At 35.5% G+C, this 23275-nt stretch overlaps 1 protein-coding gene across 50 annotated transcripts in view; it reads right to left on the reverse strand.

Moving 5' to 3' along the window:
• The window catches only part of LOC106871604 (uncharacterized), a 353757-nt gene that overhangs the window by 65856 nt on the left and 264626 nt on the right, over positions 1 to 23275 (reverse strand). For 22 of the 50 annotated variants that reach the window (XM_089351386.1, XM_089351393.1, XM_089351361.1 and 19 more), the window contains 4 exons: positions 22403 to 22578; positions 9100 to 9324; positions 5357 to 5541; positions 1597 to 1808 (listed from right to left, as the gene is read on the reverse strand). In XM_089351386.1, the coding sequence (XP_089207512.1) occupies positions 1597 to 1808; positions 5357 to 5541; positions 9100 to 9324; positions 22403 to 22578 (798 nt within the window). Of the gene's footprint in view, positions 1 to 1596; positions 1809 to 5356; positions 5542 to 9099; positions 9325 to 21021; positions 21040 to 22402; positions 22579 to 23275 lie in introns of all 50 variants that reach the window. The other 28 variants (XM_089351383.1, XM_089351384.1, XM_089351376.1 and 25 more) reach the window with 3 other exon arrangements.

Below are 23275 nucleotides of genomic sequence, written 5' to 3' on the forward strand. Positions count from 1 at the left end.
ATATTTTATCGACCCTGAAATTCAACCTCAGCAGAATTTGAACTCAGAACACAAAGATGGATGAAATACTACTAAGCATTCTGCCCGGCCTGCTAACGATTCTGCCCGGCCTGCTAACGATTCTGCCAGCTTGCCGCCTTAAATAAAGGGTTAAATAATAAAAAGATTTAGCAAAAACTGTGGGGTTTCAGCATCTTGGGACATTTTCTAAATGGTCAGAGCATCAATAACTTGCAGATGAAAATAAAGGTTTCGCGTGCAAACCTAGCTTATGGACACTGATGTATATAAATGAACATAAAGCTTCTTTAAATCACTGGAGATTGAACTGATTGACATGTTATGTTAAACAGACAAAAACACAATAAACGAAGCTAACAGTCCAAAGAACTTTAGTTGTGATTCTAAAAACTCATCTCAAATATACAAATGATTGATAAACTAACCTTAGTATCTCACCATTCTTATTATCCTGTAATAAGGTCTAATTTCCTGTGTTAGTATGGATTAGGCGTGGTAGAAAAACCAATGTACATGATGCTGTTTTGGCTTATTTCTTTATCACACAGTAAGGAGTAGCAGGAGACTTAATTTATTTGATATTTCATGGTTTGATATGCCTCCTGGTATGATTGACAAGTATCCAATATACAGTAGGCACTTCACAGTCACACCAATTTACAATAAGCACAGTATAGACATATCAGCATATAATAAGATTGTACAGTCATATTAACTTGAAGTAAAATTGTATAAATCACACTATTACAATGAAATAGCATGGATGCACAGTTGCAATGATATACAACATATAGAGGAGACTATTTCAACTTTGGTCCAGAGTTACAGTAGTGATTACCAACTGAAGAATCAATGGTTCACAACTTACTTTTGTTGTTGTCTTATGTCAATAGAGAAAACATTTAACTCTCAATGGGTCAGCCTACCTAGCTGTAGGTAGGTACCATGTTTAAATATTAGCTTAATTACAAACAACAGGTCTATTGTATATCTGATAAGTGCTTTTTAACTTGCAGTGTTAAGTTAACATGAACAGGTGGGTCTGAAGCATAATAGGGGTATTTCTGTCATAGATGTGGTTTTATCAATTCTATCACCACCCAACACTTCTAACACCACTTACTGCAAGCAAATAAAGAAGCCTCTACATAGTTACTTGACTTAATATAAATCACAACCAAATGATTTACTGTCTTAAAAACTGACAATATGCAATGTAGTCCCATCTATAAAAAAAAGGACAGGATGGTTATAGCTGGAGTGCCTTTAAGTTCTAAGTCTGCTGTATCTGAAATGACTCAGGATGAAACAACAACCTTAAAAAACACCTACCATTGACCAATCACATCATCATTCATGACAACCAAAGTCATCTGGGTATTATGAGCGGATGTTTGAGCCATGATTTGCAAGGAATTCAAACCATGCAAACTACATACACATTCGAAATATTTTCTAATTTTGTCCATTACAGAACTGCTGGAGTGGACACATTTCAAAGATGCCCACTGTATTGTGGGTTTGCCTACTCCATGTCATATTGTATACACATATAATGATAATGAAAAAACATACCTGGAGACCAACAGGGATTTTCTTGGTTAATGCTCCTTCAGGGAATATGGTTTGGACTTGAGGGACAACTGTGGAACTGAGCATTCCACCTTCAAAGCCAATTGTCTGATTTTCTTGACGTACGCGAGTAACAATCGCGAAGTACATGGGGAAATCTGTTGTTAGAATGCGTGTTATACGCTTGGCAACTAGTTCATCTTCTTGGTCCAATTCTGGTAAAAAAAGATTAAAATATGACAATTAGACACCATCTTTTTTTTAAAAACAACCCAGTGATTGAAGAATATTTCCTTTGAAAGAGATCTCACGATCAGCTTTTATAAATCTCTATTAAACAGAGAAAGTTGGCTCCAGTAATTTAACCAATGAAACTGTAGTTAAGCAAAACATTTGAAATATTTGAAGAAATGAACTGTTTTTCTTAAGACTAAATACTCCTCTCCTTTTCAAACCTTCACCTAATTAAAACTATCTGTGTCAATGACATATTCACCAACTGTCACCTATTGTTGAATTAGGATATCATATATTTCGTTGAGCAATGGATATGACCTACAAATTGTAAACATCACAAACATTATGAAGATTTTATTTGATTTAATACAGTAGCAAAGAAAAACCAGAGTACTAGTTGCTTTTGATTCCCTGTGAAAGCCAATGCCTTTCATTACATTGCTAATACTCTTATGGAAGGCACGAACATTATGTAATCGTGTTCTCCTCTCCATATCCACAAATTTGTGGCCTTGTGCCTGTATAAGAATTTGTGTTATTTTAAATTACATTATTTCTTTCTGAAGAAAAAAAGCAATACATGCTTTATTATGAGGACAAAGAATAATCAACTTAACCAAACCTTGATATATCACTGGTACTTACTCAAATTTAGATGTTTGAAAACCAAGAGTAATTAAGGAGTAAACTAGATTATATAAAGAATATAGTGCACCTATTCACTACTCTTATTGATGACTATTTCTCAATATTGTAAGAATGGAAGGATAGATCAAAGATGGTGGGATCAAACTTTGTCACCACCATCCCATCTCATCCCAACTCTACTAATGTCATTGCTGTTGTTTATTAGTCTCAACCAGATCTTCTTGGTACAGAAGGAAGTGAAGAACATTCTACAGGTGTTCTACCAAAGATATAAATTATAAGTTCAGTCCTATCTGGAACCATTCTCTACATTTTATAAAAGAGTTACATGGCACCAACTCTTCAGCACTGTGTTCATGCATGACAACAACAGAGACAGACCAGGTGGACATGGTCAGAGCTACTGCCACTAAACATACACAAACATCCTTGACAGTATTCAAGGAGGCTATTCAACTGATTCATAAAGATTCAGTCATCAAAAGATTATAATGGTTAGTTCACAGACAGGGTGCTTCTCATCTTAGCTTCTTTTATCTCTTTACTACTATAGCTTTGTTTTCTCTGAATTAACTAGCTGCATACCCTCTATAACTAAACACTTTTCACGTTATTTTCTCCCTAGACTGCAACCCCTAGGAATTCCATCCATGATTATGATTTTCCAACAAAATCTCATTAGAGTGAAAGTGCTGACAGGGGAAATGTTTCTGCCCTATTAACTAATATATATACACAAAGGAAAGTGCAGTCATTCTACAACTGCCCACATAACAACTTGTAAGTAGCAAAATTTTAAATTATGCCTCTATTATTTAAGTCAAAGAATTATCTACACTGAAATAAATTCACCTCTGGTTCTTAGAACATATTTACATTTCCTTTTATACAATACATCAATAACTCATAAAAATCTTGATACAACAACTAGTTTCAAACAACATCACAACACATCTGTTGACAGACATTACAAATAAAACTATAGAAATGAAATAAAACTACAAATAAAAATAAAATGAAAATAATAGTAATATACTACAAAAGATCCTTAAAGCATGCAAATCTGATAACCAGCTGATATGACTTCGCCTTGCTACAACCAATTACTTCCCACTAACCAACATACTCACTTTGTGATCCTTGTATTAAAATATATTTCATTGCTGTTTTAGCTTAACTAGATTTATCATTCTTAGGATTAAAACAGGAAGGATTTAAAATGAAAGAGAATTTATATGTGGGCTGATGAGGGGAAGGGGGTTACAATCTGCATTATTGAGGCCAGATAAAGCAACAGATATGGTTCTCTAAAACTAAATGTGCTTATTTTAAAGGACCCCAAAGGAAATGATTCTTATTAAGAGTCTCCTTCTGTGGTAGCAGAAACACAAGTTGTAGAAGTAAGTAGGTCCAGTTAAATCTGAATATACCATATGGCATGAAAGAAAATATTTATTAATACTCTAAGATTGGCTTGTTATTTCATTCTCCTTCAGGCTCCTCATTAATTATAGCTTGGAGTTCATGGAGAAGGTAAAAAAAAATTTTTAAAGATTTTGCTGCCAGGACATGGAAAAGAAAATATTGAGAATGACAGGCATTTAATCAACGATGTAGAAGTAGCCAATCAAATTGTTCAGAAGCAATCCATATGCCTGGTGCTCAGAATATGCAAATATCTGTTCTAGATGTGGCCACTTCATCTTCGTAGTGGGACAAGATTTAGGACTTACATAAATGCTTCCTACTTTAAAGATGGTAGGAAATTTATCAAAGGAGATTAAGTAGGTTAAACAATTATGTCAAAGACAGCCCAGTAGCAACTGGAAAAAGGAAGAGAGACATTTCCATGAGCTAAACTACACACACATACACATATATATATATATATAACACTGATTCTATCAAATCAAAAATGCATTAATAACTACATACTAACAAGCAGGATACTATCCATTCTACTAATAAGCAAAAGATTCCTTGTAATAAAAAAAAAGCACAAACATGAGCTAAATCTGAATTGAAATCTCTTATTATATACTACCAAGTAAAATGTGTCCCTAGATAATTTATTCTTCCATATTTTTTGAAATACAAAGCTAGCCAGATAGATGGTTGATAAAATGCTACACACTGACAATCTAGGTTAGAAAATATAGTCAGTGAAGCGTTATAAATATTCCAAAATAAAATAAAAGCAAATAATAAAACAAAACACATCAATGACTAATGTAAACTAACGATTTTAAACTAGACATATATAACAACAAAAACAGATGATCTATGAACTAAAATAAAAATTTCAAACCATACAACAAAAACTGAAGAGCTAAAATACACAAAATAAAAAATAAAATAATTGGGTAAAATAAAATAAAATAAAAATAAAAGTAGGGGTTAACCTCTTCAAGTCTATTGTAATGATATTAGGTTTCAGTGAGTAAGCTTTAAAAAAAATTTTTTTTTTTTGGTACTGAACATCATGTGTTCAGTAAGAGTATACCGTAGTAATACTTCTCCAGGTTAGCCTCGATGAAAGAGAACTATGTTCAAAGATATTCTAGCCATGACCATCTTGATTTTAATTCAGACAGTATCCAATGTGATCCTGCATTATTTAAGATGGTTGGGTGTAATTTGAGAGAGATTTGGCTGCAACTTCTAGCAGGTCGAATGGTTATGTAGAGGTTCTGTCACTGGTCTAGAGAAAAGATGTGGAATGCCACAGAGAAAAGATTTGCAAGTCGTCCTGACACAGTGGCAAAACAAAATCTTCCTGGAGTCATTCAAATTTTAGACTACTCATTTGATATTGCTGAAGACTTGAAAAAGTTAATAAACCCCAAACTAAAAAAACAAAACAAAATGGCAGGCTCACTCCACAGACTGGACGCAGAGGAATTTTGACCTTCGAAACTTCCATTAAGAGTGTCATTAACCGCTTCCTCTGTTGCTAGTATGGGATGTTCTGTCCATTTCTCTCCATCATCACAACGGATGATGGCTATTTCTCTTTCCTTTCCACGAAGTGAGGCAAAATGAGGGACTTCAATGATGACAGGACTGCAAAACAGAAAAAAAGAGTGTAAAATTGTAATGTGGGTTGCACTGAGATGCATGTTATTCTTCATTGAATTGCGCAGTACTTGTTGGTTATGTAAAACTATTAGAGTGAAAGAGGTAAACACTCCTGACTCTTTGAGGCCATTCCAAACTTCATTACAGTTACATCATGTGTCAGTATGCATTAACTGTCATTCTTCTGTACTAGTGCATTAACAGTCAGTTTCATGTATGCATCACATCTTTGTACATGTGACATTAACAGTTCCTCTGCACAAGTGCATCAACAGCTGCTCAGCACTCATGCAGTAGCAGTCTCTCTCTGAACTAGTGCATCAACAGTGTCACTACACGAGGCCACTAATAATCAGTCTGCACATTTGCATTAGCAGATGCTCTGCATGTGTCAACAGTCTCTCTGCACACATGCATCAAAACTATCTCTGTACATGTGCATTACCAGTTTCAGTGCACATTTGCATTAACAGTTACCTCCACATGCATGTTAACTGTCAAGCACACATGTATATTAACTGTCACCATCTTTAATGTCCAGTAACTGTCACATCTCACATGTGAATAAACTGCCTTCATCTTGCTCCACATATGAATTAACTATATATATAAAATATATTTGCTGACTAAATGTGGTGGTCCTATAGAGGATGGTGTTACTGTTGTTTTTAGCCCCAGAAAGACATCTTCTCCAGCTGCTTAAAACATCATGTATTATTTTATCTATTTCATGAATGTGATATTTTTTTCTAGTTGCAATCAAACAACAAAGGTCACAAGGTCAATTAGACCCAAAACATATATAATGATATTAAATGATAGTAGTACAGAAGAATGACAGTTAATGCACACTGACATGAAATGATATTAAATATTTGTCAAAAGAAAATAGAGAATTTCACCCCACCCCCCACTTAAATTGGCTGATTAACAGCCAAAAAACAACAGGCCACATGTTTTCTTTTAATGACTGGCATATTTTCCTTCCAAAACATTGACCGTGAAACTTATCAATTTGCAATTTCATGATGATTAGAAAAAAAATCTTTAATATCTTTTAATAAAATCCTTAATGAATAAAACTTAACCATTTTGATACCACTCCACTTGTGCCAGGCCTTAGTTTTATGATACAAAATTGTCAAATTTTAAAAGTGTTTCTATTAAAATTGAAGCTTTCTAACATTATTTTTTATAAGAACATTTTATGTTCTAAATACCAGCTCATTAATGAAAAAGTTATTTATTTTATTAAGATCTCCAAATTCTTGATTATTTTCCAGTTTGAAATGCAGAAACTGTGTTTTTCATCAGAAATATGCTAACAAAAAGGTTAATACTGTTCTCAAAATATTTTCACAGAAATATCTATATAGTTTTGGTCTAAATGATTCGAAAACTTGTGTTGTTTAATTGCAGCCTCAACTGAGCATTAAAAATATAGCAATTTTATTTTCAACAAGCACTTATACACTTATGAGCTCATAACTAATAAAAAAAAAAAAGAAAAGAAAAAAGACTCTTATAAAAACAATTTTTTAATCAATCAGACATAGCACTTAACTCCTTGTGTTTTATTTAGCTTTAGGTATGAACATCTCAAGGATTATTGTTGCTTAGTTATAAAAGTATGCAGTCAGAGTTCCAAAATGTCACAGTCACCTCACTGTGGAGACCTGGAATGTATGATCTTTAAGTAATCTGAGAATAACAACACAAATGGCAACAGTAAGGTGGACCAGTGGTTAAAGTACCAGGCTACTAGTGCATTAATCCTGGGCCCAAATCTGTTACAAGTGTTTTGTCTTTCTGGGCACATAACTCAGCTGTAGTCAGAAATAGGTACCTGGTTATTGGCAGGTGGTGGTGGAGGGAACAATGCTATTTGTGATAGATTGTCTGTCCTATATAGTCAGAGATGTGTCCCCTCTGCTTGCTCTATGCAATTCCAACTGTCATGGTATCAGGTTTATTTGGGGATGTTAGCTTCCACAGAGAAATGTCTCACCCACAGGAAGATTCCTTTCCTGATTGTTTGCTTCCTACTGTAAAACTGGCATTAAGTACTGAGTCTTTAAAATCATTTAGTAAGCATCTGTATATTTGATATCATATTTACAGACATGAAGTGAGCTGCAAACCAAAGCTGATAGGGTGTTAAATAGTTCATATCCTGGAAATGACACAACATTGAGCATGTGGCCAAAGCACAATTTTCGAAACAGATCAGCCCATTTAACTGCTTGTAAGATACTCCAGGATGGGAACACATATTACTTGTAAGCAGAAGTACTGTATAATCAACAAGTGTTTTATTAAGTCACAATGTTAGACTCAGTTTCTCCTATAGGTAAACTAACCAGCTGTTTGACTTATCCCAAGATACAGTAGATGAAAACCTGAAGTGTTTCATGATGTTTCTATGGCCCAGAGTGCAAGGTTACACTCCACATATAGGTAGTAAATACTCAGTCCCACAGACTTACAACCAGACCTTTAGTGTTATTGTTTTCCTTCCTTTATATCTTATTTCTACTCAGACTGCTGTTTGTGGACAATGTTATGGTGCAGTGGAGGTCGTCCTAAATATGGAGCTAGGAACTGGTTGGAGAAATTTCCTTTTCCGTATAGATACAGTAATGAGGATTTACAGAATGGTTTGTCTGTTGCCAACTTGTTCCTGATACAGACATCATCAAGTGAAATGCTAAGGCACGGTGATAATAACGATGATGACGGTCAATCAACATTGACATTTTCATTATATCACAATTAAGTTAAGGCTTCATGCTTTGTTTATGAAACACAGCAGAATACTTAGTTTTTCTTTGAAAATCCACTCTTAACAGACTAACCAATAACCTTAACAGACCAATCAATAATATTTAAAAATTGTAACAACACACATGAAATACAGTTTAACAACACATCAAGATAATATTGATTTCGAACATAGGCACAAGCCTCAATTCCCTTTTTTTTTTTTTTTGGTGGGGTAGGGTGAGTATCGTGGATTAAGATCAACAACAGTTGCTTATTTATTAATCCTGGAACATAGGCTTGGAAACAGGGGGTGCAGGGGGTGTGCTTGCACTCCCTAAAATTTTGTGGGAGCAATGAAAATGCTTTGAACATCCTAAGTTAGACTGGGGTTTGCACCCTCTAAGCAAATTTTGTTCCAGTACTTATGCCCAGAAGGATGAAAGGCAAGGTTGACCTTGGTGGGATGTGAACTTAGAACATAAGGTGGTGCACCTGAATACTTTAAGTATTCAGACATTTAATTCACTCCAGCAATTAAAATAATATTGGGTTCAAATTTTGGCACAAGGCCAACAACTTTGGGGTGGAGGAGGTAAGTCGATTACATTGGTCCCAAGGCTCAACTGGTACTTATTTTATCGACCCTGCAAGGTAAAGTAACCTCAGCAGGATTTGAACTCAGAATGTAAAGATGAACGAAATGCTGCTAAGCATTTTGCTCTGCATGCTTAACAATTAAATAATAGAAACTGAAAAAGAAAAACCTGAAGAAGGACTTACCCAAGAAATTTGACTCCAACAGGCCCCATCTCGAGAATGCGGCTAGCAAGTGCCTCACCTTCATTGAGGGGAGGCGGATGGCTTAATTTTTCTCTTTTAATCAGCTTGCAGGTTACTCTTGTGGGCATGTATGCTTTCCGAGGTGGAATGATGATACGTACTCCGGAGTGACGGCTACCCCGCATGGCCCCACCGCGGGCATCCACCATAAAACTGACCAGGAAACTGTGGACGGTAATGGTCATTTTTAGTTAAACAGTGAGGAAACAAAGAACAAACAAAATATATGTATGTGTGTGTGTGCGTATGGGTATATACACCTATGGATGGATATGTACTGCTAGGTATGGGTGTGTACTTCTCTAACCCTCTAACAGTATGTGTGTGTATGTGTGAGAGAGAGAGAATGCAAGCAGTGGTGTACTGCTTCGAAAGACGAAAGACGAAAGACCGAAAGAAAGCAGGAAAGAGGTTACAGAAAGTTTCGAAAAGTTATACAGTCTGGTTCCATTTGGTTCCTGTGAATAAAAACCTCCAATAAAACATGTAGAAAAAGGTTTTCAACCACCAAGAAGATTGTTGCCACAGGACTTTCAACAGCTATTTCAAGTAACACAGAATCCCAGCAAAAGAGTGAGTGAGTGAGAGGATGTGTGAATGAAAGAGAGAGAGAGAGAAAGAGAAGAGGAAGCATGTGTGTGTGTTTGCGGTGGGTGGGCTGTCTGCTGCTACTACACCACCACCACCACTACCATCATTAATACAGTGCATTAGATTAGATTGCCTTTACTCCTCAACCTTCTCCTCCAGCCCGCCGTCCCCTTTCCACACATCACACTACCTTACCAACAACCCAGCAGACAGACCTACGGCAGCGGCCGCTGGTGGTGAGATGTGGAGATGTGAGGGTGGTGGTAGAGAGAGGGAAGGATGGAGGGAGGGGAAACCACCAAACCAACCGCTCCTTTTTAACATGATGCCATTCTCAAGTTCTGGAGTAGAGATGAATCAATTGAAGTAACATTCTCTGAATTATTCCAGTATATATATATATATATATATATATATATATATATATATATATAGAGAGAGAGAGAGAGAGAGAGAAAGAGAGATAGAGGGAGAAAGAGAGAGAGAGAGAGGGAGAAAGAGGGAGAGAGGGAGAGAGAGAGAGAGAGCGAGGAGAGTGTGTGTGTGTGTGTATGTTATAGTACAGATATCAAAGTTGGTTTGTGTTGGTGGTAGTAGATGCCCCAGGGTTGGCTAACATAAGGAAACTTTTCAACACATTGCTACTTCTGTTACTTATTTTACATGCCTCCCTTACAATAAATACTCTGCTACAATTTTTATTATATAGAAGATCAGTCGTAGCATAAATAGCTGTAAGACTGCTACTTTGATACCAAGTTTTCTAATTTTTTTCTCTTATTACTTCTTTGGAAGTCTCTTTTTCTGTACTCAATAAGGGTAGTAGGAATTTCTCCCCGCCCCCTAGGGCAGTGACTGTAGTAGGAGTCTCTCCCCCTAGAGCAGTAGCTTTTGTAGTAGGCCATCATGGAAAGCAGTGGCTGTCATAGTAGCAGTCTTTCTATTACAGCAACAGCTGTAGTCTCCCCCATTGTAATAGTAGCTTTAACAGTCTTTAAACTGTTACCTAAAGTTTGTTTCAAGCCCCCAGGTTCATTATGCTGGGGCTTATTTGGAATCCCAAGGTGTACAAGAGACTGAGAGTATGAGGCCACATCCTCTAAACGGGATGCCAAACCAATGCAGGGTTAAAACTCCAACCTGCCACTGGTTCTAATTTTCCAGTCAAGTGGACTGGAGCTACATGAAAAGAAACTATGCTGCCCAGTCTGGAAATTGAACCCCTGGCCATACAATCTTGAGTCCAACACTTTCACCACTAGGTCATGCGACTTTGCATTTAGCTTTCATTTTATACAATGACTTTAATAGTTATTCTACTCCGTGTAAATATTTACTAATTAAAATACGTACAAGGCTGGTACATAAGTAATGCATTTATAAATATATATCCATACTGCACAAATAACAGTATTATCTCCACTTCAGTATTAGCTACAATAAGTACTATCATTTCTATAGCATTAGCTGTAACAGTTTACACACACTACAGCTGTGGCTTTAAAAGGTTTCTATTATAGCAGTATTGGTAGCAGTAGTGGTCTCTGGTATAGCAATAGTTGATAATACAGAGTAGAAGAGTTAATAAGGGAAAGAAAAGAAGAGGAAATGAAAATCCACACACACATCAGAAGTGTGTGTGTGTGCGTGTGTGGTAATGGTAGTTGTGGCAGTAGGTGTTTATGTAGGTAAGATTATGCAGGTACTAGTGTGTTCCTGTGTTCATATAATCACACACACAGTTACTTGCGTAAGTATGTAACAGGGTTACCTGCCATCAGTGTGTTTGTATGTGTGTGTGTGCAAGTGTTTGTGTATGTGCATGTGTGTGAAAAAGAGAGAGAGAGAGAGGGGGGGATAACATGAGAAGTAGAGGTTGTCATTTTTAGGTTGAATAATTCATTAATATAACTAAAACTAAACACCCCCTCCTCCAAATCTGGGTCAGCACTTTGGAGTGGGGGGGAGGGGCGTGCTGGTACTGGAACAAGAGAAACTATTCCTACCATAACAAATCCAACAGGGCACATCAACCAGTGATTAAAAATGCCCCCATCCCCCCCACCTCAAGAGCAGGGGGGGTTAGTAGCAGAGGAAGAGGAAGAAGGTAACAGAGTCAGGATGTCAGTGGCAACAGGTGTGGATGGAGGTCTGCTGACATCCCCAGTCCCAGAGGAGTGAAGGGCGGGGGGGGGGGGAAGAAGGAAGAAAAGAAAAATCAAGGAACAAAATCAACTTTAGATAGGCACAAATTACTCCTCATACTCCCTCCTTGTCCCCTAATTTGAGAGAGGGGACAGGGTGGGGGAAGTCGTCAGTGTGAAGGGGAATCTGAGGTGAACAGTTCCAACAGTAAAGTTACTTGTTTGATAGATTGGGGCAGGGCAGAAGGCCCAGATACAGCGCCCCCCCTCCAACCTCACCCTTATGTCACTGACAGCTACACGGATATCAAGATGGGTCTGGGTGAAGTAGAGAGAGAGGTAGCATTGCTGTACTTGAGAATTCTACCTTGGCAGCAGTGGAGCAATGTGGTGGCTGTGATAGAGAGAGAGAGTACATAAGAAAGTCAACCATTCTAAGCTGCCATACCACATAAGGAGGAAGGTGTGTTGTGCCTAATGGAAACTGACAATAGAAGGTTACCAGCCTAGTAGTGGTGATGGTTCCCTAGGAAATCAATGGAGTAGACTAGGGAAAAATATAGAGTAGCAGGGAAGAGTAACTGAAGCATTGTTTACTATTGTTATATATTACATACATACATACACACATACTAATATAAAGAATCAAAATCACAGTGTTTACATACACATTTATATATACGCAGAGCAATCACAAATAGCTATATATTCCCATACGTTGCCAACCTTGCACATCTCAAACCACCATGACTATGCAAACTTACTTAAGTATTTGGTATGTGTAATTTATTTAATGAATTTCAGTAGAGTGGAAATTTAATGAGTGTCAGTGTGAAAAGGCAATTAAATTATATTGGCATACACACACACACATACAAATTAAGTGAAAGGAGTATCATAATTATTAAGTACATACATACATGCATATAATAGGATAGTATTTATAGATATTTGACGTCACATAAATACATAAACATTTATAAATGTATATTTCTCACTACATAAGACTGGGATTATAAATAAAGCACATTATAATATAACTATGTACCTACATAATGCGCATATACAGATGTATACATACATATTGTACATATATATGTGTGAGTACGTATCATAGATGTGTATGTACATTATATATATATTTATTATTCTTATACAAGAATGTTGTTGACAGTAACTTTGAAGTTTCACCCAGTTAAGCCATCATTGGACTGGTCAAAACATCAAAGTAACTGTCAATAACATTCTTGTGTAAGGGTAATAAATTTGTACGCTACAAGAGTATAGAGTAACCCACCAAATTAATAACAAATTGTTTTTATTATAATTGAGCATAAAAACAAATATTTTTATGTGTGTGTGTGTGTGTGTGTGTGTGTGTGTGTGTGTGTGTGTGTGTGTGTGTATGTATGTGTGTGTGTGTGTGAAATAAGAGTTTGATTCAGTTCCACATGACTTCAAGTTTAGTGGGTGCCTATATGCCCCATCTCCTTGGATTTAAGGAGCTGAGGCAAACTTATTAAATACATGTACTCTAAGCAAATCTGTTGAGTACTACTTTCTTTTGTTCATATATACAGGGTGTGATGGGTAAATTGTTGCCATTTTTTATTTTCTATTTTGTGCATGTTATACTGTTTGTTTTTGATTTTATCAATTACACAGTAGAGTCAGTTGGGCACCGTCTGTGACAAAAACAGCACCATTATGCAATTCACTCTGCCAGAAATTTGGAAACGACATGCTGTACTGCTTGGCATTTGTACCGGAAGTTCCAATATGAACATTTCAGAGTGTTTGGGTGTCAATCTGAGTGTTTGTCGTGTCCCCAAAACATGTACCAAGACTGATAAAAATCAAACATCCAGTCAACATTATTATGGTCTTTAGAGTGATGACTAGTAAGGGAATGTTATGCCTCCATTCATCTTCCCACATGGCCTCAGACTCAATATGGAGACCTACATCAAGTGCCTGGTGGAGGTAGTGAAACCCTGGGTCAAGAGGGTGGCTGCTGGAAGACCCTATGTTTGGCAGCAGGACTGTGCACCATGCCACACAAGCAGGAGAACCTAGTCATGGCTGTCAAACAATTTCTGCAACCACTTCACCCCTAACTGGCCACCTGACTCCCCAGACTGCAACCCCCTTGATTATTATGTGTGGGGCACAGTTGAGTGAGAGATCAACAAAACTCCTTGTAACACCAAAGATGAACTGAAGGCAAGGATTATGGTCACATTTACCAACTTAAACAAGAAGGCCGTCCAGAAGAGCTGCAGGCTATTCCAAAGTCATTTGGAGGCTGTGGCTGAAGCCAATGGCAATTTTATTGAATAAATTTACTCTTTAGTATTTCAAGATATTTTTGTGTAATTTTGGTAAATATATCTGTTGTCATTTTTGCGTAATTTAGATGACAATTTATTCACAGCACCTTGTATATATGGAGAAAAAGAGTTTAAAATATGAATGTTAATACTAGACTATAAAAATGTGTTCTAATATTAAAATTCTCTTCTCACAGCACACTAAAATCATTCATAATTTGATGCTCTGTTGAACTGATATCACAAGTCAAAGGGTTGATTTGGAGCTCGACAACAACAACAATTAGATTCTTAGAATTATATCATTTAACTACACATGTGCATAATGCTATCATAAAGATGACTACTGTTCTCTCACTGGGTTCCATGCCTACAGAAGCAAAATAATTATTTGTTAAGAATCCCAGGGGGATTATTTATTACCTCTACTGACAACAAAGAGTTTTTTTCTCTTGCAATGAAGGGCAAATTATATGATGCTTGTGTACAAAGTGTGATATTACATGGACATTGAATCTGGAGCATGTGTGAAAGCTGGAAAGAAATGGTGCAAGCATGCTGGATGTGCATGAGAGAAAATTATGCCAGTATGGGCATGTTATGTATATGATGGATGGTGGGTAGAGAAAAAAAATAAGTGCCAAGTGATTCAAGTGGATGGAACTTGCAGAAGAGGAAAACCAAGGTAGACACGGGAAGAACTGATGAAAACTTAACTCAAGAGTTTGAACCTTATAAAGGAGATGACAAACAACGATCACAAGTTGTAAGACACTCTGATGGAGAACACCTGTCCAACCCATGCTAGCATGGAAAAAATGGATGTACAAGTGATAAGTATTCTTTACTTTATTGAAACTAATTGCAAATTATTATATCTATTTTGACACTTTATTGAAGTGAGCTTTTACCAGGGTTGGAGCCGAACAACCTCCAGTTTTCCAAAAGAACACTGAGTGCACTCAGTACACTCAGTAAAGCTGCTGGTGAATGAATGGACTGTTAGATAAACACAAACTATGCAATCTGTAATATCTAGAGCAGTCAAGTTGACCTGCTAAAAATAGCAGCCAAATTTTAAAAAGATTAGATAAAGCAGTCATGGATACCCTCCAAAAAGACAAAAAGGTTACAACTGATATGCCTTTGATCTAATATCTGCTCTGTCATGTGACAGTTATAAATGAGCATCACCATCATACAAGTGGGGCCATTCATTTCCTATCTGCTAGGAAAATATGTCTGGTCATAGGGAAATATTATCTAGCTTAGAAACAAGATGAAGTGGGGGTGACAGGAAGAGCACGTCAGCTGTAGAAAATCAGCCTCAATGAATTGTCTGAGCATGCAAGCATGGAAAATAGACATTAAAATAATGACGAATCCCTAGACATACACACATGTAGGGTGTAACTGCAAAGGATGCATAACATAAGTTTCTAGACACTTAAGATCACAGATATCTTTAGTAACTCAGACAGAAATATTCAATGTGATTTCAAGAAAATACACATAAAACCTAGAACAGTATATTTCTGCTGAAATACGCAAATGAAACCATTCCCCATCTCCTTATCCAGTGAACATTTGCATACTGAAGTAAGCAGATATATGATAGTTCCCAACTGTAAACATTCCTGTTGTACATCCTGATAATGTAGTATATAGGGCTTGCTTTAAAGGTCAAACATACTCTATTCAGTTAAATAGCTATATATCTTGGTAAAAGAGAATTTGACAATAACATTTAAAGACACCTCTTGACCCACTGTTGTGCTGTCTCTCATCATGTTATATATAGTTTGAGAGCACTTTAGCTCTTCATGACCAGAATACTTACAACAACAGTATCAAATTAATAACATGGTGGAGAATTTCCTTCTTATTCCTTAGTAAGCCTAACCGTAGCCCAATAAATATAATTTAGCATGATGATTTATTTAAATGTATCTTTGAATTAATTTGATATTATTATTAACTTAATCTGACAACATCCAGTGTTTTTAATACTTAATGCCCAACTGAAAAATTAGGAAAACAAATTATAGAGTATAAACTGCTGAATGGCTCTTTAAGAGACAGAGTAAGATTTGAAAAAGGAAAATAGCAATAGAATTTCAAAGTCAGAAATGAACTTAGCAACAACCACAAATACTAAAAACTAAATCTGTTCTTAACAATGAAACCAGAAGCTGAGTTATTTGGATCCACCTAAGCCACATTCTTAGTAATAATACCTGTAATTTTTCTCCCTTTTCATTAAGCTTTCTAAGGTACAATAAGATTTTTCAAGCAGAATATGAAAACATGGCAAGTGAAGGGCGTAGCGAGGCTCAAGCAAACCTCTAACTATAGATTAGTAAACATTTCAAACAATTTACTCGGTGGAATTTGTGAATTCCCCTTCCTACTGCTTTAAGCACCAAGACAAAAATAGTTTCATTGACACACCAGAATTCTTCAGCAGGTGAGTTGCAGCTTCAGTGCAATGATATAGCACCAGCAGACACCCCCACACATAAACATAGGTTTTATAATATAGCAAAAGGCAAGACTACTATTCTAGTTACGCTTGCCAAATGCTATTGGAACAACAACTTGAATTAAAAACTAAATTTCAAGATTCTCAACACAACATTAATGAAAACTAATCGTACATACTTTACCAAATTTGGAAGACAGTTTACAAGCAAGGTCTTTGTATGACTCTTATGAAGAGGAAATGTTAAATAATGCAAGTGGGCTTACATGACCTTGATTTGTGACAAGACTAGGAATGATATCAATATTCCTCTCAATGATCTAACCTTTTCAATACAACAGCCAAGATAGCCTCCAACAAACTCCCTGATAAGGGCCACAAATAATCCTTAGGATGAGACACCCTAAACTTAAGGCAACGACGACCCAGTAATTTGGTTTTTATATTTCAGAAATTTAAAATAAAAATTATAAATCTGCTGCATCATTTCCATATATGTTGGAGGGAGCATCAAATTTAGACATTTGTATGAGGTCTGAAAAAGAAGCAGAGTTTCCAGCTAATTTCATTGAAACATACAAAATGAAGTGTCTTGCCTCATAAAAACCTAATTGAGAAATAGTGACCTCTCAATGTTTCATGTATCTTCTCATGTAAATGTCAAAATTTGTACTTCAGTTGAGAAGAACAGTTGTCAAATCCGTTGAAATACCAAACATAATAGTATTAATTTTAAGCTCCCACCCCAGATAATCTTGGACTGAAATTCCAAGATCTCGTTGTAAGGTATCTATCTCAGCACGGAATAACAGCAAACTATGTTGTCAAGAGAAAAACTGATGAACTAACGCCAACCAAGATTCTTTGGTGAAGTTGATTCGAGAGAGATAAGATGAACATAAATAGTACAGCCAGTCTACAGCAAGAACACAAGAATTTTGGTTTTCCTGCCATTTTCTACTTTCTTTCATAAAGAAAAAAGTAAAGAAAGAAAAAAAGAAAAACAAAACAGACAAAAACAAACTTATTTATACTTGAGATTAAGTGTAATATTTAGAACCATCCAAAAACATTTTGGAACAAAGAAACAGTTCTTTGGTCTCAGAGAACAAATTAAAAAACAAAAAAGAACAAAGCACAAAAAAAAGAAACACAAATGAATAATAAAACAAAGGTTTAGAACCATTCTAGATATGGTCGTACATGAATGAAGTCATTTGTAGATAGACTTTAGGTTTGTCTGAGATAACATGTTTAGAGAGAGAGAGAGAGAGAGAGAGAGAGAGAAGGAGAGGAGAAAACAAGGTGTGTTTTGTGTTACAATGATGTAATGATGAACAAACTAAGGTTGAGCATTTAAAACAATAAAAGGCTGCAAAATGTGAGACAGTATCTGAAAATAACATATATATATATATATATATATATATATATATATACATACACACACACACATATATATATATATATATATATATATATATATATATATATATATACAGCACAGGCTACAAACACAGACTGCAGGAATATGGGGAGTAAGAAGCGCACGTGAAAGGGGTCAATATTTTATTGGTCGCTTTGATGTGAGCAGGATGGCACACAGCTGGAGAGAAGCAACAACAAAGCTGCATCGTATATATATATATATATATATATATATATATATAATGTGCAAACACACACTACTACTACTATCACTACTAAAAACACATAACTACTACAAATACTACTGGAGAAGTTAAGAAGGAAGGCATCGTAATATTTCAAAGAACTGTTTCTTATTTAGTTTCAAGGCCAACAATTTTGAGGGAGGGCTTAGTTGACTACAATAATCTCAGTATCTACTGGCACTCTATTTTATTGATCCCAGAGAGATGAATGACAAAGTGACCTTCATAGGGTTTAGAACTCAGAATGTAGACAACTAGAACAAAAACCACAAGGCAATTTTGGTCCATTGCTCTAATGGTTCTGTCAGACAGAGGATTAGCAAAATCCTTAGTGTTGGAGATTAAGAAAAAAAAAAAAAAATCTTGTGGCATATATTTCAGGCTTTTTTGATTCTGAATTCAAATCTTGCCAAGATCAACTTTTTCCATTCATTCCTCCAGGATTGATAAAATAAAATACTAGTCCACTCCTAGTTCAATGTAATAGGCCAACCTCTTCCTCATCCCACCTTACTCCCCACCCCCACCAAATTGCTGGCCTGTGCCTAAAGTAGAAAATATCTCAAAGCATACTTAAGTGTATCATGAAGAGCATCACACAGGCAACTCTTAACTCTTCATATGGCATAGACACTGAAACATGCCTGTGCACCATATACACAAACTCATGTATTTTGCCAAGTAAAAATCTGAATACATGATAAGTGAACCTTAAGTCACAAGCATTCTCTAATCACCAGCTCATGAATCAACTGCACCTTTATTTATCTTATGCTCTGGACACCTGTCCTCTGTATTCACCTAATATAACCATCTCAACTGCATTACCCTTAACTGTAGAAAGCAGTTTCTTTTTTTTTTATACCAATCTACTTTTTGTTGAAGTATGTTATGTTTGAAATTATTTTTCAATGAGATATATCAAGTTTATTGAGGCAACATAACTTGCAGAAAATATCAATTCTATTTTTTGGTAGATTTTTAACATCATTATTGGAACATCTATGAAATTTAATTACTGTTACAGGGTTAATTTCTAGTGTTGAAGACTTTGTACAGATCCTCCTTTCCTAGAACTACATACTTCTGGATCATACTTAATGTGTGTGTGTGTGTGTGTGTGTGTGTGTGTGAAGGTGCAGGGCCTAGTGGTTACAGTGTTGCACTCACAATCTAGTGATCAGGAGTTTGATTCCCAGACCAGGTGAGCAAAACACTTCATTTCACATTGCTTCAGTCCACTTGACTGTAAATAAGTAACCCTGCAATGGAATAGCCTTCTGATCAAGGGGAATGTCAGCCTGCTTGCCTAACCAGCAGGGTGGCATCATTTGAAAACTAAAACAATGCAAAGTGCATTGTGATCAGTGATGTATAACAACATCTCAGTCTGGTTGATACCATGATGATACTGTGACATATTTGTAAATTTGAGCAATTGCTTTTACTTTATTCAGTTATTCTGGATTTCCTAGTCTTGGACAGCATTACCAGGTTATGTGTATTAACTCCTTCTGAATACGACCATCAGATAACTAGGATGTTAAAACACACACACAGAGCAAAATTCATTGATATAAACGTCCTACAACTCAAATGTTGGAGGCTTTACTGAAGTTTAAGTGCTTTTAGATTCTATTCTTAACTTACTGGCCTGGTCAGTCAGACCCATTTTGAAGCTGATTCATTTGGAGTGTTAGCCTTTCTTGGTAAGTTGGAATTGTTTTCAGTTCTTCAACAAAGAAGTAATACCTTCCCAAATGTATGCTATAATGGTAGCATAGATAAAAACTTCTAGAGAGCATCAATAGGACAAAACCAATGGAGTCAGTAGGTTCTATAATTGATTCAAAAATAATATTTCTACTCTAAAGACAGGCCTTTTTACAAGAGAAAAGAGAACAAAAGTGTTATTAAATTCTGTAAAAATGAATAATTGTCATACAATTATATATATAGTCTTCTGTAGATTGAATTAGTCTCTTTTTATACTAATATACGAGGCCAGTAAATTGTCTGAGTTATCTTAAAGGACGTTTATTGGCTATAGGTGAAATCATAAATCCAAAACAGAATAGTTTCAACTGGAAGCTGAAGCTACCAATTGACTGTCTAATTGTCCTTACAAATCAAATTACTCTAAGTAAAACTGACTTGCGAAAAGCTTTTACTACCAGTCTATGACATTTGCAGTACAACATTCAAAGTATCCCTTTTTGAACCAGTGTTTCAGTGCAGATAAGATAAATAGATAGGAGACAAACCTTCCATAGATAGAACATTAGTTTCTTACTAATGAACTTCTCCCAGAAAAACCTTAGTAACCTGTTCCTTGTAGCGAAGTGAATTAAAGTTATGTGGAATGATGTGTTAGTTACCTACAACTAGTTCCAGTGACCCATATACAACACCACTGACACCAAACATGCAATCAGCCTTTGCTTCCTTTCGCTCACACAATGTTATTTATTATGGCAGCTACTTGTAGCAGGCTGCAAGCGTGCATCAAAACATGTAAACATTATCAGGAAGGAAGGTTGAGCAATAAAAACAAACAACATTGAAAAATTTTAATTAATTTAAGGACAAACACAGAGAAAATAAAGATGTATAAAGAAGGTGAAAGTTAGTTTAAGAGTTACCTTTTCCATTTTAGTTTGCTATGGTTGAAAAAACAGAAGATCAACTTCAGAAACAGGGTTAAAATAAATTTCAGGAGAGAGGGATGGGAGATCAGAAAATTGGTGCAGAATTCAGGGTGAAAAGGTTACAGGGGTGTCAAACATTGTCAAAATAGGATTAATTACTTAAATGAATAAACTAAATTATAGTGAAAAATATATTGAAATATTTTGATCAAGTTTTCTTAATTTTCATTTGATGCAATATTGTGTATGTGTGCATGTGAGTGTTGTTAGTGTGCAGCTGGAGTTAGTTTGCGTGATTCCTGTGAGTGTACTCATATGTTTGTGTTTTACCTGTGCCTAACTTCTGAAAGGCTCCATAAGATTTCAGGTATGTATGGGTAGAAATATTAATTTATAATTACATATTATGCATCTAATAACATACTAATAAGTAATTAATACTAGATTAAATACTGTGATACTAACACAGCAGGTTCTTGGGAAACCCCCATTTTAATTCCTACTAACAATCTTTTATTTTTTGTTACTGAGCGACTTTCACAGCTACCTCTTCTAAGAGTTTCAAGCTTGCTGATTAAATAATGATAATAATAATAATAAATGATGATGATGGGTACTGTGGTTTGGCATGAATTTGCTGGTGAACCATATCCATACCCAAATTATGATTGTCAGTTGGAACCACATTTAGTTGGTTTCTAATACACTTAAAAAAGGCATGAATGTTATAACCTTCCATTTTATTTCATATATATATGTAAAACTTGAGAAAATATGCCTTTTTTTTTTTTCATAGTAAACTTTATGTTCTCACATTAATTAGCTTGTATTGTGACACTGAAGATTCTACACAACAAGACGTCATGTAGAACAAATGAAAGAGCCCAGTAGAATCCACAGAATCAACAACACCTGTGTAATTAATTTGGCAGTGTTAATTCCCAAACCGGATTTTCAAATGTAAGAGTTTATTTAGTAACACTTCAACTGCACCAAAATCAACAACTACAGACTATTAATTATAACAACAGTGGTAAAACAGACATTCAAACCAAAACTGTCAAAAATGCAAGAGAATAACAGCCAATAGCAAATGTTGGCAGATTTAACAGCATTTAAAGAGATCATCAGGTTATTGGCACAAGAAAAAAAGCAGATTTAGGTATCGAGTTAATAACACAAAAAATACACAAGGGTTTGATGAAAAATTGGAAAACCCTGTCACAAAAATCATGGTTGCTACAGCAATGAAAATTTAGTTAAAAGTTCTGCATTCTTAAGCATTGTTTAATGAAATTCAAGGCAAAACTTGTGTGTGTGTGTGTGTGTGTTTTTTTTTTTTTTTCAGAAGTAGGAAGGAAGTCTGTAAACTAACCCTGAGTAAGTTGGGGTGCGGTCAACAGCCACGTTATCGGGGTCAAAACTTGTGTTGAAGGAAGAGCCACTGTACGAACTATAACGAGAACTCTCCATTGTGTTGTTCAGATAACGGTTATCAGGATGACTAGCATATGTATGACTAATAATCTGGTGTTCAAGGTAGTCTTGTTGCTGCAAGGAATAAAAAAATGGAAGCTGTTGAAAGCAATGTCAATGATGCCACAGAAATGATGTAGCAGAATACAATGGCAAATAGTTCCATCTAAAGAGGATACAGTCATGACAATTTTGCACCAAAGCATTTAAAAGTGAAGAATTTACATCAACAATGGCATAGAACAATTATTTCTTCAAAAGATCTCATTAGACAGAAACATCTAGAGAGACTTTAAGAAACATGTTTACAAATGAAGAAAAATTAGGCAATGTTTAAATCCATTTGAAGCTATTAAAAGGCAGTTTAATGAAATTAATTTACCAATTATTTATGTGACTCAGAAGAGTTATTAAATGTATAATTTATGAAGTGAAATGGATCATTCTTGTTCAAGATTAAGTTAGATAATAATATGTTTAAACTTAACACACACTTCAAAAAAAAAAAAAAATGAATGAACACAAGCAAAAGGAAAAAAATAAACCCCTGAAAAATAGCACAAGAATGAGAAGTGGATTTATTTTTAAATATTTTAATGATGAAAAAAGAAGAAGAAAAAACTAAGACATTCATAAAAAAAGACAGGAAAAATAATTTAAATATCACAAGTTAAAGATTATTATGAAATAAAAAAAAGGGAAAGCATTTGAATGAAGAGAAGAAGAAAAAAACGGTTGAATTCAATGTATAACAGTACAGTACTATTTATGT

Source organism: Octopus bimaculoides, chromosome 4 (genome assembly GCF_046866305.1).
Source record: "Octopus bimaculoides isolate indiv1 chromosome 4, ASM4686630v1, whole genome shotgun sequence".
Taxonomy (NCBI): domain Eukaryota; kingdom Metazoa; phylum Mollusca; class Cephalopoda; order Octopoda; family Octopodidae; genus Octopus; species Octopus bimaculoides.